General features: G+C 30.8%; 1 protein-coding gene across 1 annotated transcript in view; it reads left to right on the top strand.

Moving 5' to 3' along the window:
- The window catches only part of LOC123710879 (acid sphingomyelinase-like phosphodiesterase 3a), a 36,135-nt gene that overhangs the window by 7,127 nt on the left and 9,266 nt on the right, over positions 1–19,742 (top strand). Inside the window, exons 2-3 of the mRNA XM_045663163.1 lie at positions 18,270–18,394; positions 19,541–19,606. Of these exons, the coding sequence (XP_045519119.1) occupies positions 18,325–18,394; positions 19,541–19,606 (136 nt within the window). The 5' untranslated portion in view covers positions 18,270–18,324. The remainder of the gene's footprint in view (positions 1–18,269; positions 18,395–19,540; positions 19,607–19,742) is intronic.

Genomic DNA, 19,742 nt, shown 5'->3' with positions numbered 1-19,742 from the left:
TCTTTTTATAAAACGGAAAATGGTGTCTGGCGGCGGTATCGCAAAAGAAAACACAGTTGGTTCCAACGTTTTCGAAGTGCAGAAAAAGCCCCGTGGTCGGATGGAGACAAAAGATGATAACGAAAAATTTAAGGCTATTATTGAAGCGAATCCATCCATCCAAACTACATGCTAACAACTAGATAGCTGCAGGCTGTGGTGTTTAAGAAAATGGACAAACACACTTCGACTGCTGCGTTACATTACTCAACCGGCACAATAATGAAGGGATTTCAAATCGAATTATTACCTGTGATGAAAAGTGGACCCTGTACGGTAATCGGAAGCGCTCATCGCAATGGCTGAACTTAGACAAACTAGACAAATCGTGCCCAAAACTAAAAATTTACTCTGAAAAAGTTACTTGTGTGTTTAGTGGACGAGTGCCGGGGTCATTCACTATGACCTTCATTAAGCTGGCCAAACGATAACAGATGTCAATTGTCAGCAACTGCAAACCATAATGGAAAAGCTAGCTGTTAAACAACCATGCTTGCAATCATATCGCTCTAGGCCACTGCTGCTTCACGTCAACCCTATACTACACACTGCACTGCTGCTGCTGCCAAATTAGATTTGCTTCAATTGGGATGTCTAAGACACCCACCATGCTCCCTTGCTCCAACAAATGACAATTTTTTTCCAAAAAATTTAACTTTGATGGGGCAGTTGTCAATGATTTTATTGATTTCCAAATGGTTTTTTTATTAAAGGGGTCAATGTACTCCCTATAAAATGGCAAAAGTGCATAGAAAGCAATGGTACCAATCTGGCACTCAACTCTCAATATAAAATTTTATTCATTAAATATATTATATTTAAAAAAAAAACTTTTTATTCGTGCCATTCAAAAACGCCAATTTCATATGTAAAGACATAATTATTCGAACGGTTTTAATAGTAAAATTTTAATTAATAACAAAATACTAAACGGAATTTTGTCACCTTTAAAGAGTTAAATGCTAAGTCATATAATGTTTGTTTGTAGGTAAAAATATACTTTTTTCGTACTGTTTGGAATTTCATAAAATATTAAATTAAAACAACTTAAAATACAAATTAATTTAAAACCTATTTTATAATTATAAAGATATCAAGAATACTTGTTTTTGTAAGAACTACAAGAATTTCATTTCAAGAGACTGGACTCTAACTATAATATTTAAAGCAGTACATTCTTCGTCAGGTCAAATGTAAAATTTGTACAGAAATACTTTGTACGACAAAGTAAATTCCAACTATTTATTTTATCGATACTATAATGATGATCACTCTTTATTGAGTTACCAACTATACATATTCAAGAACTGTAAGATTTTTTTGAAAAAAAGGTGACAATTATTTATTAACAGAAAAATCTATGACGATACGATAAATCAAAATCAATCACAATTCGGATATGTTTATTTGATTTATTCCTTGAGTTCTGATGTGTTTATGGAGACAAATATATGAAAAATATAAAAACGTAGATTTATTTAGTACGATTTCTTTGTTATTATCCAGAAATATGAACAATTTCTGTGGGGTAGCAAAATGTTCCATGTGTTCTGTAGGTAAGTAAAAAAATCATATAAGTAAACTTGTTTTTAACGCAGCTAGTTTTTATCCCGAACATATGGCACAAACATACTCAGATAACATTACATAGTACTACGAGTATAAACAAGTTGGACTACTATTCAATAGTCGAGCTATTGGGTATAATCATTAAAACGGGAAATATTTTCCAAATTTCTCCTACAAAAACCAACCTAGGAGTCCAAGCACGAATATCTTATGCGGAACTGGATATATTCGGTAGAGGGCTGATCGGTTTTAGAGAAAGCATTATTGGGTACCTATATAGAACCCAATTCACTGTTTGCTGATGTTTTTTTTATTTCTATTTTTTTTCTACTTTACCAAAAATTTCTGCTAATTTTATTCTGTGCTTATTCTATCTTGTATATGTTTTATGTTGTATTTTTTTAATTCCTTTTTTTGAAACTCTTATGTTTACTTCAATTGTCATACATTTTAGATGGAAGATTTTGTAAAATATTCAGTAGATTTAGTACTATGTATGATGTAGTACTTGTAACTTTAATAAATAAAAACGACTGCTTTAAACATGCTCAAGGTAAATAAGTGTAGGATTAACTTAACATTATACCTCTACACGTTGTAGTCAATTAAAACGACACTCGGTATCTCGAGACTGCACATGAATGTATATAACATACATTGTAAGGTACAAAGAAATTATAATAAAGTTTATATTAATTTTAGTACTCTGTCCGTTTTTTTTAAAGTTGTTCAACTGAAAACATTAAATATTAAAATTTATGTTCCACCATACCATCAATTTTTATTTTATTTCAATAAATAGACACCTATTCGAAGAACTATGAGTATCTATGGATGGCGATATCACTTAACTTTACTCGATTGTCTTGTCGAATAGCAGAGTGTTTTCCAAATATTTATAAACTGAGAGGGTTTTGCACAGTAGCAGGATAAGGAACAAAACAACTTATACGATTTTAATACGTTTATTTTTTATTTACATCAAAATATCAACACTGGAATCACAAAATCTGATTTTTAGGAACAAAACATTTTTAGGATTTTTATAAACTTGAGTTTTTTAAGAGCAATATTTTTATACAATACCATGTACGAATATACCCAACAATCGTATAAAATTTTATAGCTTTATTATCTTTCATGTGGCTAGAATACAAAATGCTGGCTTTTGTATTTAGTTTGAACATTTCTCCTGAATATGACTTTAAAAAATTCAGATAATCTCCAAGATCTCTTCCAACCATTAGATTTTCTGTTATTTCAAGAGTTTCGAACTCCGTTTTTGTTTCGATTGAAAGTCGTTGCCACTCTAAGCCACTTTCTAACAACATTACTAAACGGAAGCTTCATTATATAATCCGTTCTAATATCGTCTTTTGCTTTAAAGTTTTGATTATGTATATTTTATGGTATATCTTCGGTATACCATAAAATATGGTATCTGTACCTCTATGGTAGGTCTTGGTTTAGAAATTAATTTTAGAAATTTATCCATGAAGTACATATACGATGTGTAGCTCGTCACGAATCATTTCATATCTCGTCAATTAATATTAATAATATTTTTAACTAATGCTATTACGTATAACTTACATATAATATGTAAGTGAGCTCACTCATTCATTTAAAATACTGGTAATACAGACCTTTTGAATAACATACCGTTGCTTTTAAATGGAAAGCCACAAAGCGCTAATTACACATAAAGCATATTGGAGCTTTGGTAATATATTATATGAATGTCTAGCCAAAATTTCTATTTGAAACATAAAATAATGAATAACATTCGTAAATGTCAAGTTGAAAATGAAAACTTTTGAAATGTTTGTCAATAACCAAATTCCCTATTTGAGCCTTACAATATGTAATTCCTCAAGTTTAACAGAATGCTCAAGCATGTATCCAAACTGAGAAAAACGTTCAAGAAATTCAGCGGATCGTCTTTTACGACATTTTATAAAAATAACTTGGCGAATGATGATTGCAAGACCACTTAAGTCGTTGGATTTTTCTGTTTTTTACTCAATTTTTTAGCCTGGATCTGAATACCGAACATTATAATTATATCACGTAGTAAAATTGTTTTGATTACCTTACGATAGTATTGCCAAATAATAAATTAATTTACTTTTGTAAATATCAAAAGCTTTACAACAAAGTTGCAAAGTATACTCAAACGGTACGGACTCGCGAACTATTTTCGTTTTAATCTCAATTCCCAACTTCCTACAAACTAATTAACTATTTTCTCGTATTTTCTAATTAATACGTAAATAAGCCGTTGGTCTCACTTTGAACAAATTGCGGACAAATGACTTCCTTGCCAACTTTGATTATTGCATTATAATTATGGCTAATTATGTGCCTTACATATCTAAAAGTTTTACATTCTGGGAATTAGTCCTTAGGCCTTGAATTTAATAAGTGTCCTTTTTAATATAAAAAAAATGTGTGTGAACTTATGTATACGCGTCAGAATTTATATTTCCTTGGCATAACAAGATAAAATCTTTTCAAGAAATTTATTATACGTTTGTAGAAATACGACACTAACAATAGAAAAACTATAATGTTGACTAAAACTAACTTCAGGGTGTCGGTTTTTTTGTGTGCGTGGGCATCGTAAAAATTTACTCTCATCATTTTTCCTTAACGCGCCAAAAGAAGTATCACTTATACTCTTAAACTCTATATTTGTAAGATTTCTAATTATCTTATACACGTAATAATACAGACAAGTAATTTATTTGTATATCTCATTATTTTATGTAATTCGTCTTTAAAGACCATTTAATTGATAGTTTCTACCTTTGACGCAGCTTAAAATTAACGATTTAATGGTGACAACTAATTTATGGAACATTGCTTTCCAAAAATATATGTTCACTGATACAATCGATATCTCGCCAGCAAGCCTTCATCACTTTACATCCGATGAAGCACTAAAATAATGACTACTCATTATAAAAAGATGTTAATACTAGAGAAAAATCGACAAATATCCTGTCCTCGTTATATAAAAGCACAAAAAATACTCACGTTAAAGGTAGAAAGGGTTAAAACGGTCAATGGGTATAATAAACATTACTCAGAGGCTGCTACGAGGCTCCCTAGTGAACGCGTACAGCAGTCTCATTGGAGGCAACTTTGAGGGATAACATTAATTCCTGTCCCTTATCAGTATTTCATAGTATGAAATTATGAATATTTTAATAAGGGTCACGAAACTTAATAATAGAACAGTTAACTGTACTTACATACGAATTACGTGGCTAAGCAATCACGTAACTTTGGTAATTTATTTAATTATTCCGATGGGACGCTGGGATCCTTTATATACTTTTAATTTAAACTGTACCTTGGCATATCCTGAATTCAATTGGCCATAATTTTACTACTGACGCGTGTTAGTGTGGATGGATTGTTATCCACGAATGTTACGGAAACTAACATTAATTTCGATATAATTCATCCAGTTCTTTCAAAGTCCCGCGAAACAAAAGACAACATTAAGGCGTATTATTTATTATACAAAAATTAATTCTGTAACATATCATAAAATGCTTTTAAAATTCTCAGCTAGTTTGTACTTAGATTTGTTTCTTAAGGGCCTTCAAGAAAATAGCTCACTCGTATTTAAATGCCTACAACTTAAGAAAAAAATTTCCACAGCGTTGCAAATTATATGGGTCATTTAATGTTTACTATTTATTCTCATTAGTATAACTATAATATACTCGATTAGCCATTAACCTTTACAGAAGAGTATCGAGGCGCAACGATGGCAGACTTACTTTATGATATGAATATGCATATACTTAATAATGCAGATATCCCAACATTCGACACAATCAGAAGAGGCAAAAGATATTGCAGTTCGTGGACAGAACGGTATGCACCAAAAATCTTCTAGCTGTAATAGATAATTGGAGAGTGGAAGAAGCAATGCTGAAATCAGAACACAATGGTACATTTGAAAAAAGTCAAAAGAAAGCTTAAGGCATCAGAATAGTAGGAACCGCAACCGCAATAGAAGATACCTGAAATAAAAATGACAAATTAGAAAATCTTTAGTCCATATTGAAAAAGTTACAAACAAGATAGGGAAAGTATATGGCAGGGTAAATATAGAGTAGTCGTGAATGGGAAAATTGGGAAAATAACTCACGAGAATCAGCATATCTGCTCACCAAAATATTTTTCCCATCTGATAATGAAGAAGCCGAAACGGAAGAACAGAAGACCATAAGAATAATTTCATGTTAAGGAAGAGGTAAAAGGAAATTAATAAAGGAAAGGGTACAATATTACTGGCAATCATAAAGTATAAATATAACGAAATTAATTTTATATAGATAATTGAATGCATTTGTTATTAATATGATAATTAAAACAATTAACAATTAATTATATTTACACATTCCACTGTGTTTAACTAGAACTTGGACTGATTTCCAGCAAAAGATTTATTGTGTAAGGGAACAGAAGACCGATCACTCTAAAAGAAATAACCCAACGCAGAAATGTTACCCTATGTCCTATTCAATTGTTGAGGTTTTAAAAAAAACCTATTATGCCAGCTAATTTTTAAATGTTTACTTAGTTTACAACGTAAAATTGTTATAATATTAAAGCTAGGATTTCTGAAATTCACTAAAGAATGCAAAGATAAAGATATCCAGGAAAAGTCGTATAACGCTAACACCTTCAGGAATCTCGTTATATTTAATGAGTACAAGAAAACTGCAGCAAAAATAGTTTCGGTACATTACAAGAGCGGTCTGCAGCTACTAAAATTTGCGAAACAAGAGGCGTCAAAGCATAATGACAAAGTTTCCCGGCGAATTCCAAAGAAGCTGTATTTTTCACAGTAAAAAAGGTTTATTGTCCTAGTTTTTATGTAGGAAAATAATGTTGAAGAACGCCACCGTGAAAGGAAGCTGAGCACTGGTTGTTTCGAAATGCCGTGAGAAAATTACGGAATATAAAAGTCCTCTAACGAAAGACAGGTAGCCGATCTTCACTTTAAAATCTTTTCATCTTTGTCTTAAGTATACCCCATTATAATATTAAACAATGATGCCTCTTGCTACATACATTGTAACGACCCTATGAGAATGTTAAGGCGTTATATCAACACTGAACTGCTTGGTAGTAGTCTTAATAATTGGAGTTGTTAATCGTTGATCTTAATCACTTTAAAAAGAGTATTGGACGCTTTATGTAATAAGATTTCATATAATAAAATTATGTATACTAAACTATAATTTACTATGCAAATTAGTCGAGATATATTAGGCGATGAAACCACAGCCTAAACCACGAAACAGGCCAAATATATATAGAAGCTTACACTAATTGTGGGTCTAAATCTAAATAAACCAAAAACTGTGCAGCCCTGGCTTTAAACGAATTTAATAATAATAATAGCTAAATTCAATTTTACAAATGGCCATTTATTAGTATTACCTTTAGTTATTATACTATTTTAATAGAGATCACTGACATCCGTATAAAACAAGAAAGAACTTTCAAAGCGCATAACGAAAGCGCAAAAAATTCTACACAACTTACAAAATTCCAAAACAAATAGTGTCAACATTTTCCTGTAAAGCTTGTAAATAAAACCGAGTTATTTAAGGTTCTAGTTTAGATTCCGGGCATTGTAGCCTCCACCGTGTGATTAAGGCAGTGGACGGCCACTCGTAATTACTCACAAAGCTCAATTTTACGTAAATACTGAAATAAGAGCACCCTCGAGAAAGGTTAATTTATAAAGAACTCTTTGATTACAGCAATTAACAGAGGTTTATATAGCTATATATCTCTGATCTCTATCTAATTAATTTCTTGGAAATTGTACACCTTTTGATATTAATTGTTTGTTTATAAATGGGTTCACAAGATATTTAACCTGAAAATAAGTGCTAACCGAGCTTAGGAAATAGAATAAAACCTATGACAGCTTAGCTGTGAGCCTATCTACATTCATACAATATTCACGAGGTCTTATTTATAAACGTACTATAAAACTATTACTTAGTAACAGGTTAGGTATTTTATATTACTAATTTAGATCATTAAAACATAACAATAGACTTATATTCTCATTAACATTATCCGTATTAATATTAGAAGTGACAGTTGAACGCCGAGTCACATATATTGTTATTGCCAATAATATAATATTCTGATCTCAATATTCTTAAAATGAAAATATACTATTTAATTAACACTTAATGAAGTTAAGGTCAGAGAAAAAAAAGGAAATGTAACCCGAAGTCATGTTATGACTTCGTTTTGAATTCATTCCAAAAATATATGGGCTTATAATGAGATTTGGGAAATGCGAGGACGGCTTTCTCTTTCTGATTAAATCATAATGTCCCCTGTCCACCCTCCTTAGGGTGCGGACACGTAGACAGGAAATGACGTCAGACACGTTTCAGGACACATCAGGGGAATTGGGATAGGCTTCCGTTGCTTTCGTCAAATCACGTTATCATACAAATCATGTTGCCTAATTACGCACCCTTTGTAAAGTGGATCCATGTTTTGATTTGGGAACCTTGGAACCTTTTGTCACATTTATTGGATTGTTCATACTATTTTTCCATTAAAAATATAGGTAACCATGGTAGAAACACGGTTCACCATCCTTATAACATTTGGTTATATGCATGAGTGTATTTTAGAGGTTTATCTTAAATATAATGACATTTATTGATTGATTATATCACACCATTTAAAAGCAGATATAAACAGCCACAAAAGTTTTTATTAATATACATAATTTTAAATATTAAGAATTTAGAGAAAATTTTATCTATAAATTGAACTTTGGTCTAATGATAATAATCTATAGGAAACAGAATTATTAATTATTACTCTATTATTAATATTAAAATCGCTTAATATAAAAATTTAATTGTTCTTTAAATTATAATATTTTCAAAATGTTGAAGGGCTTAAAATTTTATCATTTACTAGCGGACCCGACAGACGTTGCCCTGTCTTAACTATGAATATTGATTTTGAATTGGTATAATTAACTCATAAAATATTTTTTTCAATACAATAACTCCGATCGAAGCATTTGTTTTAAACGATATTCAGTTTTCTTACATACATACAGTTTTCTTTGACTATATTTTTACGCATTCAGTCAATGTTATATCAAACGCCATAAGATTACATCAAAAATGTTTGAATGAAATTTAATAAAAAAGTTGGTATCGTAACAAAAGTTAGAATTACTTAATATGGTGGTTAAGTACTCTTACATTTTCTAATTTTCCGCGCTATTTTCTTTCTTTTATAAGAACCGTCTCCTGTCAATAACAAACAGGACAAAAAAATAATTTGCGATATCTGTCCAGCAAACATGATGCCATGACCAAGGGAAATAGGGATTAATTTTATATATATAGATAGATTATTGTTACAAGAACTTATTATTATTATTTATATTTAAAGAATTCTAAAGAACATTTATTCCGGAGTTTTGTTCAACCCAGCCCTTATTAGCATATCACAAAGGCTTTTAGCCAAGAAGGATGTAACCTATGATATGAGTTAAGTGAGAAGGCCCGACGTTTACAGCTTGAACCCATTATTGTGACATTATGTAAATACTTTTAACAATGCATTTACGGAATATAGTAAACCTTTTTTCTTTTATGAGCCTTTACTCTATGGTATAATGCATCAAAAGAAGTTTTGTAAAGTACAAAAAGTAAATTTGGGTTAGACATAATTGTAAAAATACTTTTAAGTTTTAGGGTAAGACATAAGTGTTTTATAATAATCAATACTGGTTTCTTATAAGAATCTTCAACTACGTTAGTAACGTAAGTAGTTATTTAAATATAAATAATTATATAAGAGGGTGGAAGTATATAGGTATGCTCTCACTAGCAATTAATATCAAACACTTATCCAAGTCAACATTTATAACAAAAATATAAATAAACTAAGTAGCGTGCGTGTAAAATTAATATTATTATTAAACGGTTGTATTATTTATCTTTCAGTGTTGGGAAGTTAGAATGGGGCAAACATTTCTGCATCTGCATTGATATTTTATCTTATGCAAGTAGTAGTTCTATAGTCACATAGATATTTTTGTTTTTGGTTCTAAGCCGTTCTCCAACTAAGAATTGGTAGCTGCACAAATCGTTGGTGTGTCAGTGTTGATAAATTGTATAGCCAATGGACTACATGAACACTAGTCCAAATAGATAACGATCAAGTCCGTATCCGTAATGTTCAAATTCGTAAATATTCTAAGAGCTGTAAGAAAACCCAAACTCCTAAGTGGCCAATCTTTTAACGCTTATATTTTCATTGTTACCGCCCATAGTGGACTTAGAAAACACGAAACTGAGCTTACAAGTACTTATAGGACAAACGGGGCATGTTATGTGAGCTGAACGAGAAAAACTTGTGTTATTAGAATCGCAAAGTGGAACCAAGTGGGTTCCGCATTCGGCACATAATCGAGGAGTCATACTGAGCGTTTTAGGGCGACGTTTGAGTTTTTCTAGACCTTTTGCTTAAAAGGATTGGAACTTTTATTATTCCACGCTATTTTAGATGGTTTAATCTGTAAGTGCAAACTGTGAATGAGAATTTACCATCTGTTCTAAAGACCCAATTTTTTGAGGGTTTATTTTTGTTTACGTTACTTTTTATCAACCTGCTTTTTATAGTATCTATTAGATACATTTTCAAGTTTTTAAATTCGTAAATCAATTAAATATATTCAGTTCTTAGCAATCTTATGATAGTTAATAGACGATGTCTTCAAGATAGCCTAGAAATATGTACAAAGTGTCTGCTTAATTGATATTGGAATTTATTACTTTTTCTGTTTTGTCATAATACAATTTTCAATTATTGTAAATACTTTTATGATGTCAATAAATATTTACCTATATGAATAAAGTTCTTAAAAAAATTATAACAAATGTGTTTTGCATTTTCCTAAAGTTTATCGTAAATTCAAAATAAAATCGAACATTTGAAAAAAAATTATATAGACTCTTTCAAATGTTCGATCTATTTTCAGCGTTTAATCATTTATGTTTTCTTAGTTTTTACTGCTTTTGATTAACCCGTATGAACTTTATGGCAATCATGGCGGAAACAAGTTAAATTAATTTCTTTGACGTACTCAGTGAAGTTTTTTTATATAAATAACCAGCTTTTTATTACCAATTAATGTAGGCCTAAGTAAAGAAGTGTGCATAAAACTTGTTTATTTTCTTATATCACGCTACGCTTTAAACAAAATAAATAAATAGGTTATAAGAATGGATTTAATATTTCGCGATTTAAAACATATTACAAAGTAATTAATTATATTAATTGATTTAATAACAAATAAGGTACAATAGTATAAAACGGATGTGCTAAAGGTTGACGTAAATACCGCTGCCCATGGACACAAACAAAATCTCACGAGTTGCATCACTTAATAGTTCAGATTTCTGAGCTATTTATGCTGTCTAGATATTTATCTAGGCAGCGTCTCCAACTATGAGAACTACCTTTAAAGCTTTACAGCGTTATAAAGTATGATAAACTTATATTATGAAATATCCCAAAGGAATACAACCCTCGGCGCGACACGTCATATCGACTTAACCACTTAACAGGGAGGATTTAAATTATAAATCAGGAGGGAAGCGCACCTGCGTCGCCGGACTCCATGTAATGTATACTATATCCTTTTTCCCGCGGTTACATTTACGTTAATGAATGTTTTAAGGGCAATCCGTTTATGCGTTGTTATATAATATGGGATTTTAAGTAATTCGTTTGACGGTGTGTAAAACATTTATTTGTAATTACTTAACCATTTAAAAAGTGTTGGTATAACATGTGAATAACACGTTGTAAAGTGTTTGAATTAATGAGAACACATTGGAATAGTTACATTGAATTTTGTATTTATAAATGTGTATATGACGTATCTAATAATTAGTAGCTCACAAATAAAAGAGAAAAATCACATACTTTAGTTACATAAAAAGAGATTTATAATTTTAAATAAAACTAAAATATAATTTTTACTCATTAAACAGAAATTTGGTAAAGTTGTAACTTTACTTGCACTCATAAAAAATATCATGCTAAGTAAATTAATCCGTAATATGTAAGGCAAGTATTTTACATCTTTTTATAGTTACTTTATCAAACAAAGTTATCTTTTATCTACAAATGTACCGCTCACCAAATGTTCCCAAGCAAACACCTGAGACGAAAAATACAATAATCCTCGTAGCAATTTTATCGTACAAAAGAACTCATGAAACGGGTATAATTATATGGGTATTACAAATGTTAGTTATTGAACATAAAATATTGTACACTATTTTAAAACCAGGCAAAAATGGGAACATAGAAGTACACTCTATGTAGCTTCTAGATTTAAAAGATCTACTACATCTTAATAAAAATTGCACAACTTTAACTATTTTTTGGTGTTTATTAAAAACCGACTGCGACTGCTTTTTTACCGCGAATATACGTGATATTATTTTGATATAAAAATTTATATTGAGCTTATCAAATCAATCTTATTATGAAATACATATATCATACGAATAATATTCATCACATAAATCTATAGAACATATATGCGGCATTTCATGCATTTGTGCATCTTGGCTTATGTTTTTATAGGGATGTATTATATGTCATAAGATTAATGTAGACCTTGGTTGACGTGAATTCTACCAAAATCTAAGTATTAGAATAAAAAATATTACAAGAATAAAAATATTATAAAAAATGTTACAGCGATATTCAAGTATCTTTATATAGGGATCTTATATATTTATATATGTGCATGTAACATTAGAAAAATTAATAAAATAAGACACTCAAAATAAGAAACGTTACTAAAGCTACTACTACTTAACTATGCTCTTCAGAGCACATTGCTTAAATGGAGATGGGCAGGGCATGCAGCAAGACTGATGATCGATGGCCCTTTTGGGTAACGCAACAGGGAAAGACCGCTCACGAGATGGGGGGACGACATTGCTAAAACGGCTGGCTTGAGCTGGATGCAACTCACCCAAAACCGAGATACCTGGAGATCCTTAGAGGAGGCCGTCACCTGCGGAAGGGTTCTTGCAAAGTAATTGGGAAATAGATATAAATATAAGGAAAGATAAATAGTGTAATTTGTTATCTTATAAATATATATATATATATATATAATTTGTATTAAGTTTACTTTGTTCTTTTGCAAGAATTAAAAAGGCTTTTTTATTTTTATTTTCTTTTTTATTATGGATGTTGTTAATCGCACATCTAACAATAAAACATCAATATAAATATATATATAACAAATGCTCGTAGATGCTTGACTTTTCTATTATGCAAATATTTAAAATTATTTTGCATAATAACTTGTTGTGTTTATATTATATACATCTAAAGATATGTGTTATAAAATATACTTCTCCTAATGTTTCCTAGGTTACATATATATACGAAATTTGGAGTAACCACACCTAATCCTTATCTTGGACGTAGCAATAAATTCATGTTAAATGCAAAACCGGAAACGATGTAAATTTATCGTTTCTTCTATCTAAACATTATTTATTTAAAGCCGCCACATCTAGTCTTACTTTTGGCAAGCAAGTATCGGTTTTTGGTTAACGAAATAGCAGCATTTGCATGCAAAGTACTGGAATCTATGCAAATCCGTTGCTCCAGGTCAACTGCAGTCTTCTGGGAGCTTACGAAGCCTAACATAGAATGTACATTAAGAAATCTTTAGCTTATTAATGAACCTTATGCTTCAACGTCTTTATACGGTTACAGTTTGAATTTCGAATCACTGTTTCAGCCATGGCATATATATTGTGTTATCGAGTGAATGTGCTTTCGAGAATATTTTTGTTTTGATAATTATGGATTATATAGAGTGGAGTATATCTCAGCCCCGAATTTAACATTAAACACAAATTTCTTGGTCATTGTAATCGCTTTTAAATCCGCCGTTTAAGTGACGCCCCTAGCATTCAGCTAATTAAGTCGTGGGTAGAAAAGTTCAGAGCGACAGGACCTCTATGTATGTAGGATTTACATTCATTTTTGTATGATAGTTACTTATAACTTTAGTATGATGTTCTTTTATTTTTTATTTTCCATAATAAATTTATGTGTCTTTTTACTTTCTATCTTTAATGTATCTTTAATATTTTATTCCTGTTTAGTTTTAATAACTGTGTATTACATGTATTTTTGCAATACTTGCCTATCTTACTTAATAAATTTATTTTTTCTTTACTTACAATGGCTGCCTGGAAGAGATCGCTCGTAAGCGATAAGGCCACCAGTTGCCCTCCTTTTGATTTAATTATGTTAATTTTTATTCTTATTTTGTAGTGTAACGAAGTGTAAATAAATAAAATTTATAATAAATTACATCTAACCGTTTACTACAATATAAATACAAAACTGTTTTCTCTAACTCATTTATCAGAACACCGCAACAATAATTACAATACTATTTACTATTAACATCCTTCCACTAAAAATTTACAGACTTTACGAATTTTCATCCAAGAGAATAATGTCTTTTTCATGCTGTTTTTAATTCATCATACAGTTTTATGTGCTCACTGCATACCTGACTTCATTTACATAGACCTGATTGATTATTAAAATGCCGCGTTTATTAAGTACGAAGCCTACACAAAGCCCTTCGTTGCTAAGATTATATAATTTGAACATCAAAGGAACGATTCTTCCCAACTTCACTTTCATATTTCGAAATAAGTATCTTGACAATAAGGAGGATGTAACAAAGACCATTGAAAATTGTTATACGATCTATTGTGACAATACAAGAGGGTTGATTGACCCGAGGTGCCTTAATAAGCCATGTACTGGAAATTTCCCAACAACAAAACTCACAATAGACGTAATTGTTTTATAATAAACTAGCGACAGGCTTTGTATTAGGACTAGAACATAATTTTTAGGCTTTCGTACTGTTATTGTCACATTTTAAATAAATTTTCAAAGAGAAAAATTGAAAATTAAAATGAATTTGTCACCATTAAACACATGGAAATGATATGAGAGGTTAAGAGGTTTAAATGGAGGAAGAATTATAATTGCAGAATTACACCTGCCATAACTTATTGTCGCTTTTACTCACACCCCTTCATCATACAATACAAGGCAAACCCAATTATAACACAAATTACCAGCAACTAGATAGATATATTTAACGTGAGTAAAGAATGCTTAAAAAAATATTTAAAAAAACTCTGGTATATTTTATTAATAATGGCTTTGTTATTCTTCCTTTATATTAAATATTTATTCAATGAAACTAAGAACTTATAATCTAGAATTTGGTATGAATTTGTACTTTGTTATATTTTTTGTATAAATACTGTGCTTTATGTTTATGTTTGAATGTGTATTCCGTTTATGGCTTTTGTGTATAATGTAATTGTTTGAATATTGTTTAATGAGTAGCTGTAGGAATACCTTAATAAAATAAAATAATTCCTATTTATATAAACGAAACTAGGTTAATCAATATAAAATCCTTTACGTATCCTCACAATATCCAATTCCATTTTATAAGAAATCGATTCTATAGTAATTGGTATTTGCGTGATAGGTCAGCGCACAGTGAAAAGTTGTCTTGAGAAATCTTTTTAAATATTAAGGACAGCGTTAATTATACCTTTCCCTTACACGCGTGTATTTTGTTATTTATGACCTCGATATATAATAAAGGTGCCCAGTCTTTATTCGTAGGAAAGACAATCATAATATCTGTCGCAGTATTGAGACTGTTAACTTTTGTACGGGCTCTGTACCTTTAGCAAGAACTTAAGGGTACTTTCGTTAAGAATTTGAAAATGACGGCCTGATACTGAGAACTCAAGAACAGATTTTACATACAATCGAATAAATAAACGTATTGTTACTTTTGTTTTCGATAACGTTAACATTTTGGTTCTACGTAATGTTTGTGCTAAAGGCTAAAATCGTAAAGAACTAACTGCGTAGACTAATTACCTATATTTGAATAATAAGAAAAATAAATAGATGTAGGTATAAATGGAGATAATTAGCATAAAGTTATAAGTTACAAGGAAAAAGTGCAATTTAAATAAATGTGGTACAAATGTTTACTTTCGGATATTGCGTTGTAAAATTGAAAGTTACATTTTTATTTTTGAAATTAATCCGAAATATCAGAGATTTTCGTTTTAAATTGGACTATGTTTATAAGATATACAAGCTTTTTATCATGGGATAAATATGTTTATGTTTATGTGTACTAAAATTATTTCTGAGATATTTTTTTTAAATCTTATCTTCAAGTATAAGTGAATTATGATATTTTTAATCAAGTCAAGTGTGAATGTGGAACATAAAATGCAAGCAACAAAGCGTACCCATTATTGAAAGGCCAGCAACGCACTTGCGATCCTTCTTTCAATGTTAGTGTCCATGGGCTGCGGTATCACTTAACATCATATGAGCCTCCTGCCCCTTTGCCTCCAGTTACATAAAAAAGGAATACTTTTCCCGTACACTTTTATCATTCGGACTAATGTTCCAATTAACAATTCCATTAGCAAACACACTTAGACTAAACAGTTAGTTTTAATTCATAAAGTGACGATAATAATTAAATTAACTAGCCATTATTTGCAACATTTAACTGCCGGCTAACATTAATTGGAGTGTAATCAATACTTGAATACTGTGAAAGCAGTGAACTAAGAGCTCAAAGATATTGACACAAAGAGAACTGTCTCTTTGTGTCAATATATCTTACTACTTACTTACTTACGGATACTGATCCGTAATCCCGATATCATAATTGCGGTAGGATTGCAGTCGGAAAGGCTAACCATGTCCATTGCACGTTTTTGTATCTTTTTCACGGTCCATTGTTATTGGCATTTCATTCCTCGACTACTATATTTTCCTAATAATATTTATGCTTTTATAATCGTACCTAAGACTAGATAAATAAGGAAAATATTCTACTGAAAGTGTTTATTGTTTATTTATTTATATTTCGTTTAAGTAATACAGAAATACAGTACAATTCATATAATTATATATTTTTTGTAGATATCAATATCCTCGCCAACACAATTGTTGCTTTACCTATATAATCTAAATCTCAAATAATTATATCTGTAAAAAAATATATTCTTACCCATTGAAAATTTTACATAGCCTCATTCATGTGAAAAACTTGTCTTACCTTAAATTTTTTTACCAATTTAAGAAATAGGAATGATTAAACTTTAATATTCGTCAACCGGAAACAAATATAAACCCTAGTAAAGGATTTGTGATAGCATTGTATGTTGAACAAATAAGAGTGCGTCGCATTACAACAACGCATTTTATAAGCTTAAGCGTATTTTAAATATACAATAATTGGCAATTGCTAACGAAACAAAACAATTATAAAACGCGACATTAATATTAATACTACATTTAAAATTCAATATATTAAATAATGGAACTACATAAAATGTTGAAATTGTGAATAGCATAAGTATGAGTTTAGCAATCACAATGATGTCATCATTCGCAAGTAGCAAAAGAATTGAAGAAAGGAATTTACTTCTAAATTATTAACTTTGAATCAACAACCCAGGACCATCTAAAATAATATTCAATAAGTTTAATTAAACGTAAACTTTATATCTTGGACCACAAGTTTCCAGTGGTTCTAACTCATGTCAAGCACCCATTTGTCCGTCACGCCGCCTCAAGAGCTTCGGGCTACGGAGCTTGACCAATTGACAGAGAATTTCACGTCTTGATATTCAGAGTTCGCTTTGTTTACTTGTGGTATGTGGTTTGGGTCTAACTGTTATCGATTGTTATGCTTGGACTGTTTTATTTCCTTAGGTATGAATAGTTGGGTATAAGTTGAATAGTTCATCGGAAGTTTGATATCTAATATAAAATATGTAAATGTACTTTTAGTTTTATTCATTCAAATCGTATTAAAGATAAAAAGTGATTTGCATGAAGTTGAGCACTAAATTCATTTTTATCCATTTTAATGTTGTTACGGTTTATATGTTGCCTAAGGCAAGTGATAATACAAAAAATATTACACTTTGTTTAAAACTTTTTTCTAAAACAATCTTTATTAGCCTAGTAGGTTAGGATTATTTTTATCATGACTTTATGAAATCCAAGAAAACATCTGTGATTTATAAAATATACCATAGACAGAAGAAGCGCGCCGTATTTGTGACAGGGCGCGCTTTAGTCTATAGTTGCGGTGTCTGTGTCTGTGGTGCTTTGGCGCCATTATTATTTTATCAGATTTGTTGAACGTAGTCATAACTTTATTTAAAAAAATGGCGTTCTTTTTCGTGAATAAAACACTAAAATATAACCCTTTGTTGGCAAACACTCTCATTTATACACTATTACTAAATTAGAGTACAGTCTTACTACGCAGTTTTAACTAAACATTGTTTAAATTGTTGGATCAAGAATTATAGTTAATGTGTTAACTTATTGGGTGCTTATATTAAGTGTTACAATGGGTAACCCCATACTGTTTGTTTATATATTGTTTTATGTTTAAATTAAATTAACGAATATTGTCTTTATTGTTGCAGGTAAAATAATGTTAACCATAAATTCACGTGTCAGACCAACATGTAACATCCTAACATGAACCCTTTTACCTTTGCAATATTCATCACCAGCCTCTTTTGGCTTAACCTGAGTGACGCTAAAATAGGTAAGTTAACTATTTTTATACTATATTTAGTATGTTCAATCAATCAAATCAAAATTTAACAGCATCGGGAATAAAAAAGTATCTTGATGCTTTGTTTATTGTTCCAAATTCATTTTTTATTTAACAGATTAAATACAGTGCAGTTTTTAGTAGTGCTAATCATCATGGACTAAAACGTCGGACAAAGAGCTCCTGGATGGAAGATGGAATTTTATATTCCGAGTCTGAAAATTTTACAAAACACATATATGTGGTACAAAACCGGTCGGGATTTCATGGAAATTCACATCGCAATAGTGAAGGAAATGGACCGAAACTCCACATTCAAGTTTGAGAGAAAGCCGTAGAAATTTCTATGTCTCCAGAGCTGTTCCGTACCATTTTGAATAGTTCTAAATAACCAAAAGCTCAAACGATACCAATGTAACCACTTGATACGGTTCCAGTAAAGTTTTCTTTTTGTTTCACTCAAATTCCTATGAAGAATGAAATAAATATTTCTATGAAAAGTATCCATAACGATTTGGGTACGAAAAAAGTGTCAATGCGCTGTGTTTTCTGACGCGTTCTACAAACGAGACTGAGAATTTCACAGAGTTGTTTCTGTTAGTTTCAAGAATTTTTAGCTCGATTTATAACTGTATACGAAACATGCCCTCGCCATTATGACCCGGAAACCAAAATACAGTCCATTATTTGTAACAGACCTCCATCTCGAAATATCAAATATCTTAGCACTGGTAAGATCATGGGTTGTTTTTTTGTAGGACAAAAAAACCGACACAAACTGGGGCTTTGTAGGGAGGACAAATAACAAAGTAATGTGAGGAAATACGCAAGCAACGGCGTGGTAAACTCACAAGTTGTTTTATTCTACCTACTAAGCACCGTTGAGCACAAATCTAGAGGTGCGACACGACTATTTAAAAAGCTGGCTTGAATTAAATTTATTTCCTCGGTAAGAAGAATACCCCAGGGTCCATAAATGGAAAGATGAAGCAGTATTGCCATGTACCAGATTTTTTAAGAGATCAGGAAGATTTTTTTTAATAGCTTTTCTTATATACAACTGCAATGTTTAAATATCATATTTTCTATCACTTGTATTGTTCATAGTTTGTGTAAAAAATATGAAACTCTTTACAGGGTACTTCTGGCACATCACAGATCTTCATTATGACCCGTTTCACAACTCCCCAGAGTTCCATAGAGGTACGCTCGTTATTATGAAAATTTTGTTTTTAATTTTTAAAGTGTATCGCGGAAAGCGCAATAATTGTCCTTTGTTTGCAACAAAGTTCGTATGCGATGAATCATGTCACTGCAAGTACTAATATGAAAAGCGGGA

This window comes from Pieris brassicae, chromosome 1 (assembly GCF_905147105.1).
Source record: "Pieris brassicae chromosome 1, ilPieBrab1.1, whole genome shotgun sequence".
NCBI classification, from domain to species: Eukaryota; Metazoa; Arthropoda; class Insecta; order Lepidoptera; family Pieridae; genus Pieris; species Pieris brassicae.
Note: the sequence above shows the minus strand (reverse complement) of the source record. Positions and strands in the feature narration are given on the sequence as shown.